General features: G+C 53.7%; 1 protein-coding gene across 3 annotated transcripts in view; it reads right to left on the reverse strand.

The window, feature by feature from the left end:
- Positions 1–20,364, reverse strand: part of DHRS3 (dehydrogenase/reductase 3) — a 40,087-nt gene extending 19,723 nt beyond the window's left edge. The window contains exons 1-2 of one of the 3 annotated variants that reach the window (XM_036859455.1): positions 20,099–20,138; positions 19,774–19,923 (exon numbers count right to left, since the gene is read on the reverse strand). In XM_036859455.1, the coding sequence (XP_036715350.1) occupies positions 19,774–19,923 (150 nt within the window). In that variant the 5' untranslated portion in view covers positions 20,099–20,138. Of the gene's footprint in view, positions 1–19,629; positions 19,651–19,773 lie in introns of those variants that run through there. The other 2 variants (XM_036859444.1, XM_036859465.1) reach the window with 2 other exon arrangements.
- Positions 20,365–21,336: the final 972 nt, after the last annotated feature.

Genomic DNA, 21,336 nt, shown 5'->3' on the forward strand with positions numbered 1-21,336 from the left:
ATATAATATATAAAGGTGGCAAAAAGTGCATGGAAGGAACAGGAAGCTTTGTAGGGAGGCTGGATAGAGTGATTGTGTGGTGGGAGTGATATTTAGATGGTGATTGGGGACAGGGAAAGCCTCTCTGATTTGGATAGAGACTTAAGGGAAGTGAAGGAGGAAGCCATGCAGACATCTGGGGAAGGAGCATTCCAGGCAGAGGGAACAGCCAGTGCAAAGGCCCGGGGGTAGGAATGAGCTTGGTGTGTTCAGGGGACAGCAAGTAGGCCAAATGGAAGAGCTGAGTGGGATCAGCCCCAGACGTGAGGTTAGGGGCTGTAGCCATGGGGGGGGGGGTGGGCTTTGAATTCTATTCCCAGTGAGATGGAAGTCCTTCGGAGGGTTGTGAACAGAGAAAGGACGGCTCTACTTGGATTCTGGAACGAGTTCTGATCGCAGCACTGTGGGTTTGGAATGGGGGCGGGAACCAGGGAGGCGGACGAGGGCCCTGCTGCACCCACAGGAGACCGATGTGATAGGTGGAGGTGAATGGGGCTGGGGCACTTGGGTGGAGGTGATGGAGGAGGATGAATTCAGAGGAAAAGGGGTGCCAAGAGGGCCCTAAAGGGTTTGGCCTGAGAAAAGGGAAGAACAGAGTTGCCATAACTGAGCCCCTGAGTCTCCCTCTCCTGGGAAGGCGGGCTTTGGCAAGTTCCAGGTATGGAGGACGAGAAAGATCCTGACTTAGATTCCCCAGGTCCCTTCAGCTTCCAGAACACTCAGCCTAAGCGGAGGGAGGGGCGGGGCGGTGAGGGAGGAGAGAGTTCCAGGTGGAGGGTGCCTGGATTCGGGCCAAGCAGGCCAGCTACCCACCTAGCGTGCCCGGGTAAACACACCAGTTTCCAATAACAAAGTGGCCGGGCATCGCAGCCCGCTCCGTGCAGGGAGGCGGGTCGCCGCTCACATGATGGGGTGAGGGGGTGGCAGGAGGAGTCGCCGGGGGAAACCTCAACGGATCTGGCAGGAGGCTCCCGGAAGTCCTTCTGAAAATGGGCCCAGGGACGGGCGGGCGGCGGGTGGGGTCCTGCGGTGGTCCCGCGAGGGGCTGGGGTGGGACTGGGCTGGAGTCCCATGTGGGGATTCGGCCGGGTTCCCATTGGGCGGACGGGAAAGGGGTGGAAGGGGTAGGGAAAGCGGGGGGGAGGTAGATGGGGGAGGGTGTGGGCGGGGCTGCGGCCGGAGGTGCCGGGATGAGGAGGGGCTTCACAGGTGGGGTCTCGGGAGGGTGAGGAGGGGCGTCGTGTTGGGGATGGGGCTGGGGATGAAGAAGGGGAAAGGGCAGCGGGGAGGAGAGTGGGGCTGGGGGCGGGGTGTGCATAGGGAGGGGGCGGGGCGAGGGGGGGAGGCCACGGGGGGGGCGGGGCGGGGGCCAGGTCGGGGTCGGACGCGGGGGGCGCGGGGGGCGCCGGGGGGGGCGGGGGGTGGAAAGGATCCCCTCCCTCTGCGGGGACCGCCCGCGCTTCCTCCCTCCGGCCGAGCGGTAAAGCGGTAAACAAACGCCGTGATGTCACCCGCGCCGCTGACCTGCGGCTGAACCCGGAGCTGTAAATGAGATGCAAGGTGCCAGCAGCCTCCAGGCCGCGCGGCCTGAGAGCCACACACGCTCCTCCGCGCCGGCCCGAGGTTACCCCAGCTGCACACACGGACAGGATGCTGCAAACGCCACCAGACATTGCAACACGCAGCCAGTCTGCTGGCCGCAGCGTGAACCTTCCCGCCGCCTCCTCCGCCGCCCCCCGGGCAGGCACCGGCCCAGCTGGAGCGCGGCCTCCCTCCTCCGGAGCACCCCTGGAGCCTGGCAGCTTCCACTCACCCGGGGTCAGCCTCTCCACTAGGCACCCCATCCCCTGCCTCCCCAGGGGGCCCCCAAACCCGAGAGTTGGGCCTCTGGGGTTAGCTTTGGGCTTTCTGCCCAACAGACTGGGGAAGTGCCTGCCTTTGCACTCGGCTTTCTGGGAAACTCATTCCTCTTCACCGAAGCCAGGGGCGCTGGAGGCCCTTTTTCCAGGTGGAAGCGGGTGCCAAAGTGTCCCGGTGGCAGCCCACCAGCCACTCCCCAACTCCACAGGGCAGGGGGCTACTCTTTCTTCCAGAGAGCTCGCAGAGCGGCCCTGGACTGCCTACCCTTGGCAGCCCCAGGCTCTGAACTGCCCTTGGGAATGGAAATCCGCCTGACTGGGGCCAGGCCGACCAGCACTCTGCTCTGGAGTTGATTTGCTGTGTGACTTTTGGATGAGTCACTTGGCATCTCTGGGCTTCACCATCTCCCACCGGGGAAGTGGGGAGGTTTGAAACTGGCTTCCCTCTGCTGGTGTGGGGAAGGTCAAAAGTACAAGAAACCCTGACCAGGCTGCCACGGCTGGTTAGAAGCCTCAGGTGCAGGGGCCTGGCCTGTGAGAACTTGGAGGCGCTCAGAGAAATCGGGGCCAGCCCTCTCCTTCCCCGCCCAGCCCCCCAAACTCAGCCTTCTGTGTTTACTGTGAGAAGCTGTGGCTATGGGAACATATGGGTAAATAGTCCCCGGCGCCCCAGGAGCCCCTACAGTGGCTCCCCTACTTGGACCCCACTAACTCAAGTCCTTTTAGGAGTTGGGGAACCTAGAATGACCCCAGATCTTTAAAAAGCACGCCAAGAACCCAGCTTATAACACCAGAGCCCATTCCAGCTTCCCTTTCACTGAAGTTAATATTTAAGTCCCTCTCCCTCACATCACCCTGTTTTATTGTCTTTCCAACATTGTGTCACTATCTGAAATTTTAAGTTATTTGTTTGCTTGTTTATTGTCTGTCCCCTTCCCCCAGTGCACACACACTCTAGAATGTAGGCTCACCATGTGTTCCCAGCACTTGGCTTGGTCATCAGGTGCCTGGGGAATACGTGAGTGAATGAATGAAATCATTTTGCCTCCCCCGTGAAACGGATGGTAACATCCCTGGAGAGGATCTTGGGAGGGATAAAGTTGACGAGCCAGGCAGTATGGCTGTCACGAGGACCAGCCACATCACTCGCTGGGCCCGTGACAAAGGAAAATGTGCGGCCGCTAGTTGAAAAATTATTGAGAATTTCACAATGGCGACAGCAGGGCATTGACAAGTACAGGGCGCTTCTGAGCGAGGGGTTGTGTGTGACAGCTTGGGTCGCACACCCAGAAAGCTGGGCAGGGCGATCATACACAGAGAGTGCTTAGTAGCAGTACCCAGGGTGGGGGACAAAATGTGGGCTCTCAGGCCTTCCACGCCTTCCCTGGGCTGCAGGAAACTCGCTCCAACCAAGTCACTCCCTGCTGTAGAATGGACAACACATCCCAAACAGACAGCTGACAACAGCTAGCTAGTTAAGGGCTGTCTGTGCACCCAATGGACACATGCAAAAAGCAAAAGCAGGCAATACGGAGGCATATTAGATTTAGGGGCAACAGTAGCCATGTAACGGTCATTGCCACGGTCAGCATTTATTCAGGAGCTTCTCAAAGGTGCTATAGTGAGGCCCACAACCCCTTAGCCTCACTTCCAAAATCCAAAAAGCTCTAAAATCCTTTTTTCCCCCCTTAATTCGACCCATACATTTAGGCAAGTCCTCAAGGGGCTGTGGACCTGAGCTGGGGCCCACTTTAGAGATGAGGCACTAAGGTCCTGGAAATGTCAAGGGCACAGCCAGGAAGCGGCTGAGCTGGGACCCTGGCACCACTTCTGGGAGCTGCTGGCGAAGATGAGAATATAGCTGTTGTTTTGGGTAAAGAAAGACAGCTTTTTTTATGGGGGTAACTCTTTCAGCATCCCCTTCCCACCCCAACCTGAAGTTCAGAGGCCCTTGAGCTGGTGTGTCCCAGGGAAACCTTCAGCTAATTAAGCATTATTTATGGACCGGCCTCCTGAAGACAAGCTTTAAATTACTTGCAGGCTGTACCAAGGTAACTGTCTATCCTACAGGCTATTAATTAGGAATCAGTTTAATCTCTGCTGGACGAAGGTCAAACGGTATGGGGTTGACCCTTCCGGCTGGCTGGCGTCGTACTATCAGGCTAGGGATCTGGCCCTGGAGGGCTGGGGGATTCAGGGGAAGTGACAGGACATTGCAACGGGAAATGACCTGGTCAGCACATCCTGCAAAGGCCAGGATGCTGAGAGCAAAGCCACATGGGCCTCGGCCCAGGAAGCCAGGCGAGGCGGGGTTTCCCTTTAGCACGAGCCCTGCAGAATAATGGATTTCAGCGGTCCCCAGCCCTCCAACATGAGAGAATTCTGCTGGAAATTCAGGCTTCCCTCACCTGCCGTTACCCCAGTCTGGTCATGCACCCTGTAGAAACCCTTCTGTGGCTCCCTAGCGCTCTTCTAAAAGTCCCAATTCCACCCGACGGCCACCAAGCGCTGTGAGCTCTGCCCTGCCCATCTCCCACCATTCTCCGCTCACACTTCTGTTCTGGCCAGGCCAGGGTCTCTCATCTCCCATTTTCCAGATGTGCTCTTCCCCTCTGCCTGGAATGTTCTCTTTCTGTGGCCTCCACCTCATTGTTGATGCCTCACCTTAGACCCTGGTCCTAGCCATTGCCAGCCTTCCTTCCACAGAAGCCGGACTGCCCGGATTCAGACCCCACGACTGTGTGTGCTGTTAGGCAAGTATTTAACCTCTGTGAGCCTTAGTTTTCTCATTTTTAAAATGGGGACAGTCATAGCTCCTCCCTCACCAGCTTGCTCCAAGGAGCACATCAGATTGTCCCTGTAAATCACTTAGTGTGTAGGAAGAGCTTTATTAACAATGGCACAGACTGATTGGAAACCCTGCCCTGTGCTCAGAACTGCATCCCGCTCCATTAGAGTACCCATCACACTGCGGTGTCACTGAGAGCCATGGGTCCTTTTTCCCAGCTAGACCGAAGATGGGACCCAGAACGCTGTGTATTTTTCTCCTGCAATGCCCACTTTGGCCCTATGACCTAGGAGAGCCCCCTGCACACCTTTCCGTACTGTCAACTCTACCCCCATAAGAAGCCTTCCGGGATGACCCAGAGTTTTCTTTTCTCTGGAGCAGCTGCCAACCCAGTGTGGGGTCAATTCAAGTCCCCTGTTCTGTTTTGCTCTCCAAGGACAAACCCTACAGAAGACACTCTACTGCCCTAGCCACAATGCCAGCTGCTCTGTGGCAGGGACTGTGACATCTTCCATGCCTGGTGACTCTGGGTGGCACCTGGAACACAGTTTTGCATTCAGCCTGTGTTCAGGGCAGATCCAACCAGCATTTTCTGAGCCCCTGGCTGGCATGTTCGACAGTCTTCTGGACTCCTCCCAATGGCCTTGGGAGGTTGGGACTGGCATTGTCACATTATAGATGAGAAAACTGAGGCTGAGAGTGTGGCTAGCAGAATAATGGACTCCCCCGGGACACCCATGTCCTAATCCCCAGAACCTGTGACTATGTTAACTTACATGGGAAAGCGGATTTAAGGTTGCAGATGGAATTAAATTTGCTAATCACCTGACTTTAAAATAGAAAGACTGTACTGGATTATCTAGGTGAGCCGAGTATAATAACAAGGGGCCTGAGAAGTGGCAAAAGGAGACAGAAGAGAGAGGGAGATGTGACCGTGGAAGCCAGGTCAGGGTGATGCAATGCTCCTGGCTTTGAGGATGGAGGAAGGGGCCACAAGCCAAGGAATGTAGGCGCCTCTAGAAGCTGGGAAGGGCAAGGAAATGGATTCTCCCGTAGAGCCTCCAGAGGGAACATAACCCTGACACCTTGATTTTAGCCCAGTGAGACCGTGTTGGACATCTGACCTCCAGAACTGTGAGAGAATAAACGTGTGCTGTTTTAAGCCACTGAGTGTGTGGTGTGTATTAAGGCAGCCACGGGAAGCTCGGGCAGAGAGGTTCCTGAGGGCTGGGACTGAAACCCGAGTCTGTCTCTCCAAAGCCTGTGGGCTCTCAGTGGCACAGCGCCCCTCCCCACACTAACCAATCGGCATCACTTAAATCGAGCTCTCTGTCATAAAGATATGCCCCAGAGGCTTTTGCAGAGAGTGCACGAGAGGGGTTGCAGTGGACCGTCAAACACGATCCACAGCCTCACCAGCATAGCCAGGACTTGCCATACAGTATCTCACTGAGATCTCATTTTACAGATGAGGAATCTGAGGCTCAGAGAGGTCTAGTAACTTGCCTAGGGCCACTCAGCAAGTGAGTGGAAGAGCCAGCATATGAATTTTGGTTTGTTGACTCCTGAGCTCAAAATCTGAATCACAATTGTATACTGGCTCCTTGAGAAAGAAAGAAAACTAGACATGGGTGCACACACACACACACACACACACGCACGCACACATACATACACACACACACTTGCCAACATGAAGGCTCAAGAGGTGGCCCCCAATCCAGGACAACTGGTCAGCCAGCCAAGGAGGCGTGAGCCCTGAGGGCACACAGTGTTCCCAACCCACACTTCCCCATGCTCCTGGTGGGCCTGGAGGACCCCCACCACTTCTGCTGCGGGTTCACAGGGAAGTGGCCTGGAGAGGTGAGGCGAGACTGCCCCCTTTGCCATGTGAGACATGCGGACATGGCATGTGGGAGCCAAGGGTGGCCTGACTGCATGTGGGTGTGTCTGGCAGGACTGCCTGCCTGCAGGAAGGTCACACTACCCTTTATGGTCACGCTGGTCCCAGCTCCCCATGATGACCTGCTACAGGGCCTGTGAGAGGTCAGAGCGTGCTGGGCTGGCCAGCTGGGCTTGACTGTGTCCCCCAGGCCCTGGGAGCTCTAGAGGCACCCAGAGACTCTTCCTCCCACCTTGGAAGGACCCTGCATCAGAGAGCTGGCTTCTCACACCCAGGGAAGCATCAGCATTAACAGTGACCTAGCAGAGGGGCTTCCTTTACTCTCCTATCCAGTGGCCTTAAATCTTCTGGAAAAATTTACAAAGAAAGTCTGTTGACAACCTGCTGGACCACCTTAAGTGGCTGCTCAAGTTGCCTCTTTGAAGTACAAACTCCCTAAGGGCAAACAGCTTTCAGCTCAAGCCGGAAAAGTCTATTCTGTCTTTTTAGTTGGTGTCAGTAAATGACCTGATAAGGTCTGCAGGACTAGACCTGGGAGGACCGGCTAAGAGAGGCCTGGAGCTCCTGGAAGTTTCTGCCTGAGATGACAAAACTGGATTGGACCCTCTACAAGAAGGAGTACTATACGTCTGCTCCTGACCCCCTTGCTCCTTGGTAATAGCAGCCCAATTTCCCCCACAGAAGCCCACCTTGCCATTTTCACACACTGTGGCTTGGCTGGACCCGGTACACTCCTGGCTCAGAGTCAGGCCTGAGACCCACAGCCAGCCAGCCAGTGACTGCACCACTGCCAGCGATTGCTTCAGCCCAACCCAGTCACAGCCAGGGAGACTCAATTCCTGGAGCCTCGGGAAATGCTGCGGGGAGGACACGGGTCTGCCCGCTCCCCACTTGACTGGGAGCTGGGGGTTTAAGGCAGCATGGGGCAGACGTGAGCAGCCCCAGCACAGGGAGTGCCTGCCTAAGGGGACACTGAGTCCTGACGGCACCGGGAGCCAGGCCTGGAGTACCCAGGGACCTTCTGGTCACCCGAGTCAATAAACCAAGCTGAAGGACACCTCCAGACTCACCCCTCGGAGTGAGTGCTGTGCTTAATGTTGTTTGACCCATTTTAGACTGCCGGCAGCTAAAAGCAGGCGCTGCACTGACGCTGCTCGGGGCTGTCAACATGATCTATTCTGTCCCGTAGAATGATTAACGGAGAGGCAACGAAACTCACTGGTTCAAGGGCAGTCGCCCTGGGTTCAAATCCCACTTGGTCATTCACAAGCTGTGTGATCTTGTTATTGACCCTCAGAATCTTGACCAGTAAAAAGATGATAATAGTTCTCACACTGGAGCTCACTGTGGGAAAGGACTGACTTTATTACATGTCGGGTGCTGGCACGTAGTATCAATAGGTGCTCAGTAGGCACGGGCTCTAACTAGCTATGATGGCTCAGTCATGCCTTCACTCAGGCAACAAACATTTATTAAGCACCTACTGTGTGCCAGCTACTGTGCCAGGTGCCTAGGACACTTGGTGAGTGAGAGGACACGCCTCTGCCTCCCAAGGATCTCACAGTCTTTTGGAGAGGACACATGGCAACAAGCAACCACAAGCATGGGGAGTTGCCATGGTAACCCATGACTCTGGCCTCACCACAGCTCAACCCTGACCAATTGAGCTACTTGGACACAGAGATGAAAATGACGAATGGGGAAGCTGGGTGGTTGTCTGGGGGGTGGGCAGCCGGGACCACAGCAGAGGCCCTGGTCTTGACCAGCCTCCGTGCCTGGGCTGGAGAAAGGCCTGCATTGGACCAGCCCCTGTCCATGAGGCAAGGGGCCATCGGCCTCCAGTGGGAGGGAACATGCTAGGCTCTGAGCCCTCCCTGTGCGGAGAGTGATTCCTTCCTACTGATTTCTAGAAAGGGTCAAGCGCTAAAATTCCCAAGGACTTCTGTGGCAGGGGCAGAATCCTCCTTTTCCTGCAGAATCCCAGAAGCAGGGTGACTCTGGCCAGCGGGTTCTTTGCCTTTTGCCCCTGTGCCCAGCAGAGCACCTGGCCCAGTAGCAAAAGGTGCGGAGCCAGGGCTGGAGGGCGTCCACTATACTCCCCACCCCGACCCTGGCCGCAAGGAGCCATCATTTCTTGCAGACGCTCTGGTGCTGAGCTAAGAGGTTTACAGAAGTCATTTCACTGAATCCTCACACTTTCGTTTTTCAGATGGGGGAAGCCCAGAGAGACGGTTATTTGTCCCAGGTCACACAGCAGGTTGCTGGGAGGCCTCTTAGGATTTAAGGGATTAGGCACTGGCTCCCAGCAGCCCTGGCTGGCATTATGAATTGCAAGAGTGCTCTAGCCAGTGGGCTGGTCTCTACTACTTGAAAGACCTCAGCGGCTGTGACACTGCCCACGGGCCAGCCCTGGCTTTGGGGCTGGGATGGCCGAGTCACCTTCTCCCAGGACTGGGAGCTGAATTTGGGCCGGGTGCCCTTTGGGAGGCTGTCTCAGTCCTGCTTGGGTAATTAGGGCTTCTAGCTCAGGGGTTGCCTAGTGGTGGCGGAGGGGGCCTGGCTGAGGGCTGAGCAGTGCCTGGGGTTCCACAAGCCTGGGGTAGAAGTGGGGAACCCTCTCCTGAGGGGCGAAGGCACAGGCTAGGAGGAGGACACATCTGTCCACGAGCTTCTTCACCTTGGAGTAAAGAGCCAGAAGTCGAGGACCCAACGAGTCCAGTAAGGAGCAGCTGAGGAGAGCAGTGTGTCCTAAGTAATTTCCTAGAACGTTTTACTTTCAAGCCTTTATTTTTTTTCTTCTCTTTGAAGTAATGGCATTCTTTCAAAATGCACACAAAAATCTTACACAGAATTCTAAGCTACAAGACGTAAGTGAAGCTGATCTAGTTAAATGGAGGCGATGGCCCCTCGGAACCCTATCGGCTCTACCTCCTATGGGGTCCCACCTTCTTGGAACCCCTTGGGTGCTCTGGAACCCAGATTGAATACTTGGCCCTAGAACCTCAGCTGGTGTTGGGGTCTGCCTTGGGGCTGCTGGGGCTCAGACGGGCCAGAGGTCTGTAGAAGAATGACATGCAGACAGGAGACAGTTATCTGTAAACACTTTCTAGGAGTATGCTTCGGTGTGGACAAAATAATCACATGGTTCATTGCTCAAAATGCTTTTCTAGCCACTTCCCTGAAAGGCCACTGAAAAGGGAATTCAAGATCGAATTCCCCAAAGCAGGGTGTGGCTAACAGAATCAGGAAGGCTTGGGCCCAGTGGCCTTTGCCAGGCTGACGCTCGTTGGCCACAAATCGGTACTGTCCACTCTGGCTTGACCCTGGCTTTGGGTCGCAGGACCCCAGAGTCTCCTGCCTCTTACATAAGCTCCAGTCCTGGGCCCTGAATCTGAGCCTAAAGGAGTTGGATGGGTTTTGATTGGATCTAGTCCAAAGCTTCTTAACCTGATGTCTGGGATAGGCATGGGGGGGTGGGGGGCGCGGTCCAAGGACCCGTTAAAAGTATAAAAATCTGCCTCTTTGTGCATCCTTCTTGAGACAAAGTTTATACTTTCTTCAGATCCTCAAACGGCTCCACAACCAGAAAAAGATGAAGACTTACTGCAAACCCTTCAGTTGCCACGTCCTTCAAGAAGTCTTCTAAGATTTCCTTAATTTACAGTGATCTCTCCCTTCTCTGAATTATCAAAGCGTCGGTCACTTGGGAGGATCCAGCTTGGTGACCTCAGGTTTAGCTGGAAGGAGCCGGAACCCACTCACTCCTCAAAGCTGGCTTCCAGCTAGAGGTGCCACCCTGGTTGTAAATGAATGAAATACAACTGTGCTGTTTTCCTGCTTATCAGTTAGTTGTTCAAAGCAAACCCTGATAACCAATGACTACCTTAATACTTTGGCAAGTATCCCACTTATTGTATGCAAATACTGCTGTTCAGTGCTTTAAAAAATGTGAAGGCAAACTTAACTACATCCTGTTGACTCTTGGACTGCTCACCAATCCTCTTTCCAGAACCCTCTGTGTACGAGGTAGTTCCCATTATAAAACAGCTTGTCTCTTGACCTCTCCATAACCCTGAGTGGGGTAGGCCAGGCCAGGATGATATTATTTGACCCAGGGGGAAAGGGCCTAGTTTTGAAGCTAAAATCCTTGGTTCAAAATCTGCCTTAGGCCAAGCACCCTGGGCGACTCACTTCACTTGCATCTTAGAAATGGGTTGCTGATCACCATTGTGGAAAACAGGACGGAGTTTCTCAAAAAACTAAAAATAGAACTACCGTGTCACCCAGCAATTCCACTCCTGGGTATATATCGGAAAAAACCCACAAACACTAATTTGAAAAGGTACATGCACCCCAATGATCATAGCAGCATTATTTACAATTGCCAAGATATGGAAGCAACCTAAGTGTCCATCAACAGATGAATGGATAAAGAAGATGTAGTATATATACAGTGGAATACTACTCAGCCATAAAAAAGAATGAAATTTTGCCATTTGCAGCAGCATGGATGGACTTGGAGGGCATTATGCTAAGTGAAATAAGTCAGAGAAAGACAAATACTGTATGATATCACTTATGTGTGGAATCTAAAAAAATACAACAAACTTGTGAATATAACAAAAAAGAAGCAGATTCACAGATATAGCGAACAAACTAGTGCTTACCAGTGGGGAGGGAGGGGCAATACAGGGGTAGGAAATGGGAGGTACAAGCCAGTGGGCAGAAGACAGGCTCAAGGATGTACTGTACAACATGGGGAATGTAGCCAACATTTTGTAATAACTGTAAATGGAAAGTAACCTTTAAAAATTGTATACAAATTAAAAAAAATTTTTTTTAATTGGAAAAAAAAGAAAAGAAAAAAAAAAAAAAAGCAACGGACTGCTGATCACATCTGCCTCTGGGCCTGGGCGAGACAATGAATGTGAAAAAAGTACCGTGCAGTCCTGTAGGCTACCACAGTCATGCAGGGTATGGACCAATGTCACGTGTTGTATGAGGAGCCCAAGGACACCGTCAGCATCCAGTTCGGGTCTAAGTTATGAGTGACGGTCAAAATGAAGGATGTGAACATGGGCCTGGCCGGCACCCTCCCTCCTCCTCCTCTTCGTCTTCCTCATCTCCTCTCTCCAGCACCCTGAAAAACCCGGACAAAGGAATGACCCAGTCACTGAAGGACCCCGGTGAGGTCAGGCTGAGCAGAGTTGTCTTTTAATTTTTAAGCATTGGTTGGTTGATGCTGGTGGTCTCTCCTCCTCCTGGCCCCTGACTCTGCGTAACTGTCCTCACTGCTATCACGCTGGTAACGATGATTCACAAAATCTAAGGGGTGGAAGGGACCCGGGTGGTCGTCCAGAACCCAACCTCTTCTGATGCAAGAATCCACAGCCCCCTCACTGCAGCCTGCTGACAGCAGAAAAGCTCCAGAGAGTGGAAGCTGCTCCTGGTGCAGGGCCCCAGCCTCATGTGGCCCTCCCTCCACCTGGAAGGTGGCCAATACCATCTCCAGCCCCTGAAGCAGTCAAGCAAACGCTCATGGATTTGCCGTCCCACATAAGTCGTGGCTTCTTGTCCTTGTCATCCAGAGCCTGCTCCCTGGGCGCCCTCCAGTTGCTCAAGGACCCTCTCAAAGTGTTGACCATCACTGACCGCAATGCACTCAATCTCCTTCGACAAAGTGGAACCAAAAAGCGTCTCCTTTGCTCTGGGCACCAATACAGTTGCTTTTATTTTCTTTTTAGAGGAAGTTCATCTTTGTTACCACTAACGTCATCTTGCTGGAGCTCACTCCTCTTTCCAAAGTGTCAGGGGCTTTACCTGGAGACGGTCATCGCACCAGGACGTAAAGTACCTTGTTTATGTGGTTCCCTGCGGCAGCTTCAAGCCTAGCTGGCTGAATCGATGAATGAATCTGACATAGTCACAATTCCCCCAGAGCCATGTCACCCTCAAGTTGGTAGACATTTTTCACCCAAGGACCAGATCACAACATCACAGCTGTCAGCAAGAACAGATCAGAACTTGCTGAGCGCCGGTCTCCCCAGCAGACTCCGAGGCCTGGGTCCCGGACGACTCGCACCCACCCCTCTAGGGGTACACCAGCCTACACAGATCCCCCTTCAGCCCACACACTTCCATTTGACTCAAGATACCAGAGGAGACGGGCAGTGTCTTCTAAAAATCCAAGTGCAGGGGAATTCCCTGGCGGTCCAGTGGTTAGGATTCTGCTTCCATTGCAGGGGGCATGGGTTCGATCCCTGGTCGGGGATCAAAGATCCCGTATGCCACGCCGCAGCCAAAAGAAACCCAAAAAACAAAAATCCAAGTGCAAAGCTGAGGGCAGGCCCCGAGCTTTGGAACGCTCTCAGAAGGAGGCCCAGCAAGCCTGGTGCCATGATCTTAGGGGAGCCGTGGAAGTGCCCCTAATCCCTCTCCTGCCTCTGGCCTGACCCCCCTGCGTTCCCCCCCACCCCCACCAGGGTGATCTTGCCAAGACTTAGGTTAGATCATGTCACTTCCCTTCTCAGAACCTTCCAACAGCTCCCGGCTTCACTTGGAGCCAAAGCCACAGCCGGTTCTAGAGATTGCTGGGCCCCATCAGCTCTGCCTTGCTCCCCGCCGCCACCCCCTGCATTACTCGCCCACCCCCCGCCCTGCTCCCACACTGCCGCCCTCTTCCTCCCGCCCCCTCTGCTCCAGCCACATTGGCCTCCTTGAAGTTCCCCAGATATCCCAGGTACATCCTCTCCTCTGAGACCCTCACTCTTCCCTCTGCCCGGATCACTGCTCCCTTCATTCCTGCCAGGTCTTCTTTTGTCTACTTTGCCTCATTTGTTTTCTGCTTAGCACTTAGATCCTTACTGCGATCTAACGGGCTATTTTCTGTATCCTGTTTATTATCTGTCTCCCTCACCAAACTGTCAGGCTCTCCATGGGTGCAGACTGTTGTCTGCTTTGCTCACCGCTGCATCTCTGTGCCTAGAACACAGAGGGTGTGCCATAGGTTTGTTGTATAAATGAGTGAGTTCCCACCAACCACTCATTTGCTAAACTGTTCTGATATTTGGCACTCTCTTTTTGAGAATCCAGAACTCTTAAGACGGCACTCATTTTAAGGGACCTCACTCACCCCACAGCAGACGAGCGTGCATTTGGGGATGCTAGCCTCTAAACAGATTTGCCTGTCTCTTTTTCATTTGGCTTCAACTCTTCCCTGACCTTCGTGGTTCATACGAATAATACGTTTCAAATGTTTCCCTTTCAGATATCTTATATACTTGGTGTATTTTTTAAATTGTGTCTTCTGAAGGCAGCTAGGAGAAAGTCTTACAACATTCTAGGTGTGGTCGTGCTTCTGCCCGAGGATACAGAACAACAGGTTGGGTCTGGAATTCTTCCTGCACTTGCACCCAGAACTAAGTGGGATTTTGAGGATGGCAGGTTGGGTCTGTAATTCTTCCTGCACTCGCACCCAGAACTAAGTGGGATTTTGAGGGTGGCAGGTTGGGATAAGGCCTCCAGGGAGAAGTTGTAATGACTGTAACAACTAGATCTCTTTCCTGGGGGTGGGGTGGTGGGGGGGAAGGATGGCTAACAGCTCCCTTCTCATCAATACTGCCGAGGTCATTTTCTCAAAGTGATGAGAATCATTTTCTCAACAAATCACCAGATGGAGATGGGACAGAGAAAGTAACTACCTTGATAAAGAAATCGGAAGGGCTCTGTGCAGGGATAAACCCATGGCCCAGGCTCTGAAAAGCAGAAAGTTCAGAAGAGCTTGGGAGTCTGCAGGAGAATGAACAGATGGGCAGGTAGACGGACAATGGACTTCCTGACTCAGGGTCAGTATTTCTAGATCTAGGGAGCATTCTCTGATTTTAGGATAAACACTGGAAGTTCCGCTTGACATGCTAATTAGGAAACTTGGGCCCTTTGTTCCCTTGAAAGCTACAAGTTGAAAACGCTAACATCTTCTGCAAAAGAGTTGAAATAAATCCCGGCAGCCGGCTACCCCGTGGCTGTAAAGGGAGTTTAGTAATGGGTGTGGGGCCTCCTACAGACTGAGGGCATATTTTCCAACTCCGAGTTGCTTCTTTTTCATTCAGTGGGATCTGATATGTAGCAAGAAAGGCTGAGATCTGCAGTGATGAGGACAAATGTCTTTTGCAGAGACCTTGGCACTCGGTTGCTTTCCTGGGATGGCTGAGCCATAACATGAGAATTTTAGAGCATGCCAGGGTCTTAGGGATCATTGCATCCCCTCTCATTTTATGGGTGTGCTTCTTAGCTGCAGCCTAGAGAAGGGAGCCACTTTTCCAGGGTTTTAGCAAAGTCAGGTCTAGAACCCAGGTGAGCCCGGCCACAGGGGGCGTGGCCCAAGATGTGGGTACTTTTGTTCCCCAGGGGAAGTAGGTGGGGCAGTAAAAGGGAGGTGTTTGTCTATTCAGGTGACAGTCCAAATTGTAAAGCCCATTGTTTGAAACCGAAGGACCAGATGCTGCAAGCTGGAAGAATTTTCCTAGATGCCTCGGGTAGGACAGGTAGCCTACTTTCCTGCTCCCAGGCTGCATCAAATGAGAACCTGGGGCTTCCCTGGTGGCGCAGTGGTTAAGAATCCGCCTGCCAATGCAGGGGACATGGGTTTGAGCCCTGGTCCAGGAAGATCCTACATGCCACGGAGCAACTAAGCCCGTGCACCACAACTACTGAGCCTGCACTCTAGAGCCCGCCAGCCACAACTACTGAGCCTGCGCGCCTAGAGCCCGTGCTCCGCAACAAGAGAAGCCACCACAAAGAGAAGTCCGAGCACCGCAATGAAGAGTACCCCCGCTCGCCACAACTAGAGAAAGCCGCGCACAGCAACAAAGAACCAAAGTAGCCGAAAATAAATAAATAAAATAATTAAAAAAAAAAAAAAGAGAGAACCTGGTACTTTTCCTAAACAGTCCCAGCAAAGGCTGCATTCAGGGTGAGGAGGGGGGAGGTGAGCCACCGCTGTCTCCCATGTCATCCCGGCTTTGTGACTTTCATGACACATCAATTGTTTAATGCAGCTATTTTGGCCTGATGACTCTGGGGCCCAAGATTACCTGTCTGGACCCTTCTCCCTTCTTTCTCCTTTTTCCTATTCTCATCAGTACTGGCCTAACTCAGAGTCTGAGATACAAACTGCTTACTTCTCCGGATCCCTAATCCGCTCTACATCCTTTCCTTTCATTGCCTTCTACCTCCCTTCCCCAGTTTCAGCCAGGTACACAGTCTTTGATCAGTAGTTTCGTGAACCTGGGTTACCCTTCCCCCATCCCTTCTGGTTGAAACTCTTGACCTTCTTTAAGCCTCACTCAAATCCCACCTCCTTCATGAAGCCTTCCATGCACCCTTGTTATAGATTAATAGCTCTGGGCTTCTGCTTAGCACCCACCCCCACCCCAAATTCATGTCTACCTGGGACCTCAGAATGTGACCTTATTTGGAAATAGGATCTTTGGAGATGTAATTAGTTAAGGATCTCAAGATGAGGTCATACTGGATTTAGCGTGGGCTCTAAACCCAATGACTGGTGTCCTTATGAGAAGATGAGAGGACGCACAGACACACAGAGGGACAGACAGCCACGTGAAGGTGGAGGCAGAGATAGGAGTGACACTGCCACAAGCCAAGGGACGCCAGCCAGGAGCCACCAGGAGTTGGAAGGGGCAAGGAAGCATTCTCCCGTAGAGTCTTCGGAGGGAGTGGGGTCCTGCCAACACCTTGATTTCAGATTTCTGGCCTCCAGAACTGTGAGAGAATACATTTCTATTGCTGCAAGCCACCAAGTTAGTGGTCATTTGTTATGGCGGCCACAGGAAACTAATACACACTATAATTTGTGCCTTGACTGTAAGCACCTGGCCATGTCTCTGCCCCTCTCCAGGCCCAGAGCTGCATCGAACACCTGATAGGCATCTCAGGTAGGTTTGCTGGACTAGGTCTCTCAGAGATGGTTGTCAAGGGATAGTTGGGCCTCAGCCTGCCCCAGTGCCAGGGTGGGAAGGATATGGGATTTGCTGAATGGACGTGATGGAGAATAGGATTCACAAATCTACGTGAAGGGCTAATTCCTGGTGAGCTGCTTTAGGAACAGGGCTACAGACCCATGGACTGTAAATTCGATAATAGCAAAGCAGGTGCAACTTAGAGCCAGTTCTTATACTGGCCCCCTGAAATGGGTCCCCGAGTCCCGGCTCTACCCCTTCTCCATGGAGGGATTGGGCCCTGGTGTGCTGCCCCTGTCTCTATGGTCCTACAGTCATGGCCCAGGGCTCTAACCCAGCCACTTGCCTCCTACTGGACCAGAGGCTGGAACAGCCCCTGCAAATACTTCCAGACAAACAGTTCACTCACTCCTCCAGGGGACTCCTGCTAAAACCACGTCAAGGTCAAAGACTGGAGGCTGGGCCTGCCACTAGCCTGCCAGGAGCCTCGTGGGGGAAGAGGTGAGCCCAAGCTCTATGAATGCTTTCGTGGAAGGAAATCCAGGAGGACATAGAAAATATAAAAGGATTGTAGTGGGCAATAAGCAGCAAGAGTCTTTGCCTTAGAGACCCAGATCATGACTGGCTCTACCCGGGTTAACCTTGTACATGGTGGCTAATCAGAGTTATCTCCAGGTGAGGAACTTTCCAACTCCTGGCGCCTTTGTGTTCCTTTAAGAAAAACCCTCATTTGGGTCACCTTTGCAGCCTAAGGTGCACTACTGCTCACAAATATTGCCAAATCCTGTTTGACTCAAGGTCGTTATGGGAAACTGGGTTGTCACTCCCCCCAAGAGTAGACGGACCTCTCTTGGACATGCCAGCTATCTGCAGAGACTCTGGTTCTCCTCCCTTCTTTCTCTTTAGGGGGCCTTTCCCCTCAGGTCCAGCCTTTACTTCCACCAAGGGGAGGAGAGTCATACCCGTCCATCAAGGTCACCGGTCTAACACTGCTGCAGGCAGTGCTCCAGGGCCACCCCGAGCCCACCATCCACACAACTCTCTCAGCCATCTCCTCCAAACTCCCCACTCCACAACACTCGGCCGGCCCTTTGTCCCCAAGCCCACCAGCCCCCAAACGCTCTCAGCTCTGGGAGTTGTCCCAAGGTCCTCTCACTGGGCCCCAGATGGACTCAGGCAAGAAACCTTGATTTCAAATTCCCCACTGGGACAGCGAGCGGAAAGCTCATTAAAAAGTAGCTCCAGGAATTGGTCAGATGATTATGAGTTAGAGGGAGGGCTCTTGGTCATCGTGACCGGTCCGAGGACTGAACCTAGGGTGCACGGCACTGGAAGTTCCATATGCCCCGTGGATCCTGTTTCTGGTGACCAGATACCAATTTAAGACATATTTCTCATTGGTCCTGGATTTATTCTTTGGAAGAAGATATCTATTCCAAGTTAGGCGGGGCATGGTTCCCAGCGAAGGGACTTACAGGGTGCAGCTCTCCCCCCTCCCCCTCCCCCCCAATGCCATGTACTTCTTTCAATTTCGGCTTGTTTATAGTCAGTCAAGTTTTTCCAGATTGACTGAAAGAGTTCTTCACATGCCTACTGCAGTCAGTTACAAGAGCAGTGAAAGAGACCCAGGACTTGGGCCAGCTGGAAGAGTCAGAAGAAAGTTTCTGTGGGATGCAGACAGCTAAGGAATGACAATCACATGCGATTGTCCCAAACCCTGCATCCTTCTGCAAGGGCACCTCATCTGCCACGCCTCCGCAAAGGGGGCATCACCTCAAGGAAACGAAACTGCTGAGAAGAACTTTTGCTTCTCCTTTTTCCGTGTGTCCAAGGGTTAAAAACACTTTCAAACTCCCCTTCCAACTGCAAGGTCAAGCAGCTGTCCAAACCACCCAAGGAGAAGCAGGAGCCCAGGACAGCTGACCCCAGCTAGCTCAGCCTTGATAGCCCCCAACCTACAGCTGCCCCCACCCACCCACCCCTAGACACCGCCTGGGGAAGGAAGAGTTAATCCGGCAATCGGCTTTGGCTGATGGTTCACGCTCCAAAGTTCAGTCCCAGTCAGAGCCACCCCGGAGGGATTGTAAATCTCAGGGCAGTATTTAAGAAAACAAAAGCAACCTGGAATTACAGCAGGTTTGGTTTTCTACAGTACATATTTACTTAGTCCCCTAGGTATGCGGCTCCATGTCAGATCAGCTGGCTTTGTCGGCCCTTTCACCCCCTCGCTCACAACAGTTTAAATGTCAATCTAATTCCCTATTTTTGCTCTTCCTCTTCACAGGGCTGGCTGAAGACAGCCAGCCTCAAATCTCTCTCTCTATTGCTCTAGTCACTGGGTGAGTCAGCCTGGCTTGGGTCGGAGTTGGGTGACAGCTGGCTCACTCTCCACACTCTTGGGCACCAGGTCTGGGATAAGTGGAGGAAGAGGTGCTGGGACTACCAAAAAGTTAAAGGCAGAGCTTGGGTGCTGGGGAGGTGGGGTTGCACCACAGTGCCACCTCACCCCTCAGTGGGGAGGGACCCCCTCTGGGGCTGTATTTGGCGGGGGGGGGGGCGGAGGCAGCATTGAAGTGAGAACAAGGGCTCTTTATCAGCTGCTGGTTACCTTGTCCCCTCTTTCCAGATTTCCAAACACCTGGGCCTCCGAGCGCCTATCAGGCTAGGCTAGACATCCACCACCGTTTCTTCCTTTTCAAACCCAAACCAAGTATCCCCTCTTTTCTTGCCTCCAGAGCTGCAGCCGCCCAGGTTGGGGCTGGGAAGCGGGTTGCCAAGGAAAATATGAAGCGCCAGCTAACAGGCGGCTCCCAGCTCTACCCAGGAGCGCACACACCCTTCACTCACCAGGGTGGCGGCAAAAGAGGGAAAGACGAGAGGGAAAACACAACACCTTCCTCTGGGAGGGAGGAATGTCGGGAAGGGAGGGTCAGCTAAGTTTCGAGCTGGGGGTGAACAGCCAGCCACAGATCCCAGAGGAGCGGGTCAGCCCCGGACCTGCCAAAAAAGACAGTCTGGTGCCCGGGAAATGTACAAGGTGAAACTGACTAGCTCAGCACTCACGGGTGGCGCAGAGAAGTAGGGTGGCCGGCGACTTTCAGACCCTGGGCGCGGGTTCCGGCAGCGGCAGCAGGTGGGCGCACCCCCTGTCCCCGCGGTCCCCCTCGCCTTTGGCCCCCATCCCCTGGAGTCGCGGTGTCCCGGTACCTTTCTGGCGCCGCGTTCCGCGAACTCGCGAGCGAGCTGGCGCCCGATGCCTCTCCCGCCGCCGGTGATAAGGACGTTCTCCCGAGACAGGTCCCGCAGCTTGGCGGGCAGCACCAGTCCGACGGCAGCCTTCACCACCAGATAGATCATCTGCAGAGGGAACACCACCAGCGCGCCCAGCCATTTCCACACCATCCTCCGCGCCGCAGAGCCGGGCAGGGGTGGGGGGGCGAAACTCCCCGGACCGCACAAAACAGGACTTAAAAAAGAAAACACCCCCAAACAATAATAAATACACCGAATAAGGGGCAGAGAGGCGTCCCACCTGGCCACTCTTGAAATCACCTCTTCCCAAATGCAAAGCAAGCACCGGGTGAGAAAAAGGGCGGGGGGGGGTGTGGGTGGGTGGGTGAGATAAATCCTCGGGAGGAGAAAAAGCGTCTCAGAAGGTTGGGACAGTAAGAGGGGTGGAGGGGAAGCCGGAGGTGGAAAGTTCTAACAAGAACTTTCGTGCCCCAGCAGCCGTTTCGGCTGGGGAATTCTCAGGTAATGTTTACAGGCTGACAGAGGAGTTTAGGCAGGGGAAGAAAAAAAAAAAAAAAAAAAAAAAAAGGCACCAACCACACGCGCGCACCCTGCTACAGTCCCGCGGTTTCAAAGTGCAAGATTAAAAAAAAAAAAAAAAGCTGCTTCCAAATTGGAGCGCCCCCCCACCTTCTCCAGGAAAAAAAAAAAAAGTAGGGGGGAAAAGTGCTTGGAGCTCCCAATTTCAGCCCGCGAAAGCCTCCCGACTCATTGCTATTCTTGGGCTCAGGAAATTGCTTAAACGCGATCTGATTGCCAGCAACGTGCAGGAGAAGTGGGGGGTCCGGGTGTCAGTTTCTTTACGTGCATGGCTCGCCCTCGCGCGCGCCCGCTCTCTTCGGCTCCCTCCCTCCCTCTCTCTTCCAGCAGAGGCTGGGAGTTGCCGCTCGATCCGGCTCCCTCTCTCTCCCTTGTTAGCATTTATTGCCTTCTTTTTGTCCTTTCCAACTTGGAGAGGGCCCGGGTGCGGAGCGCGCGTGGATCGGACGCCCTGGTCTGCGCCGCCCTATCCATTCGCTCCCGGGGCAGCCGCGGCTGGCTGGGAGCGAGAAGGCGGCCCGTTTTTCCCCCCATTTTTTTTTAATACCCCATTAAGTCTGATTGACAGTTAAAGTTGTTCCGAGGCTTCACTACCGTTCCTCTGAGTGGCTGCCGCGAGCTCCCCTCCCCCTGCGCAGTGGCGGGGTGCGCGCGCGGGCGCGCACACGGGCTCGCTGCGACTCCGCTCTCCCGGGGCCGGCTCCCCTCGCTGCAAGCCGGGGCTTGCCGGCGGTATCCCTGAGGGCTCGCCGCCGTGACTCGCACACGCTGGAACCGACTCCTGCGAACCGGCTCTCTCCTCGAGACATTCCTCCTGGCCCGGGACGCGGTCTCCCCGAGCAGGGGAGCCTGCGGGCCAGGTGATCGCCCCTGCGTGCGGGGCAGGCCCGGGAGAGCTCGCGCTTGTCTTGATCCATCAGGTCGCCCAGGGTTTATTTC

The sequence above is a fragment of the Balaenoptera musculus genome, chromosome 1, assembly GCF_009873245.2.
Source record: "Balaenoptera musculus isolate JJ_BM4_2016_0621 chromosome 1, mBalMus1.pri.v3, whole genome shotgun sequence".
NCBI classification, from domain to species: domain Eukaryota; kingdom Metazoa; phylum Chordata; class Mammalia; order Artiodactyla; family Balaenopteridae; genus Balaenoptera; species Balaenoptera musculus.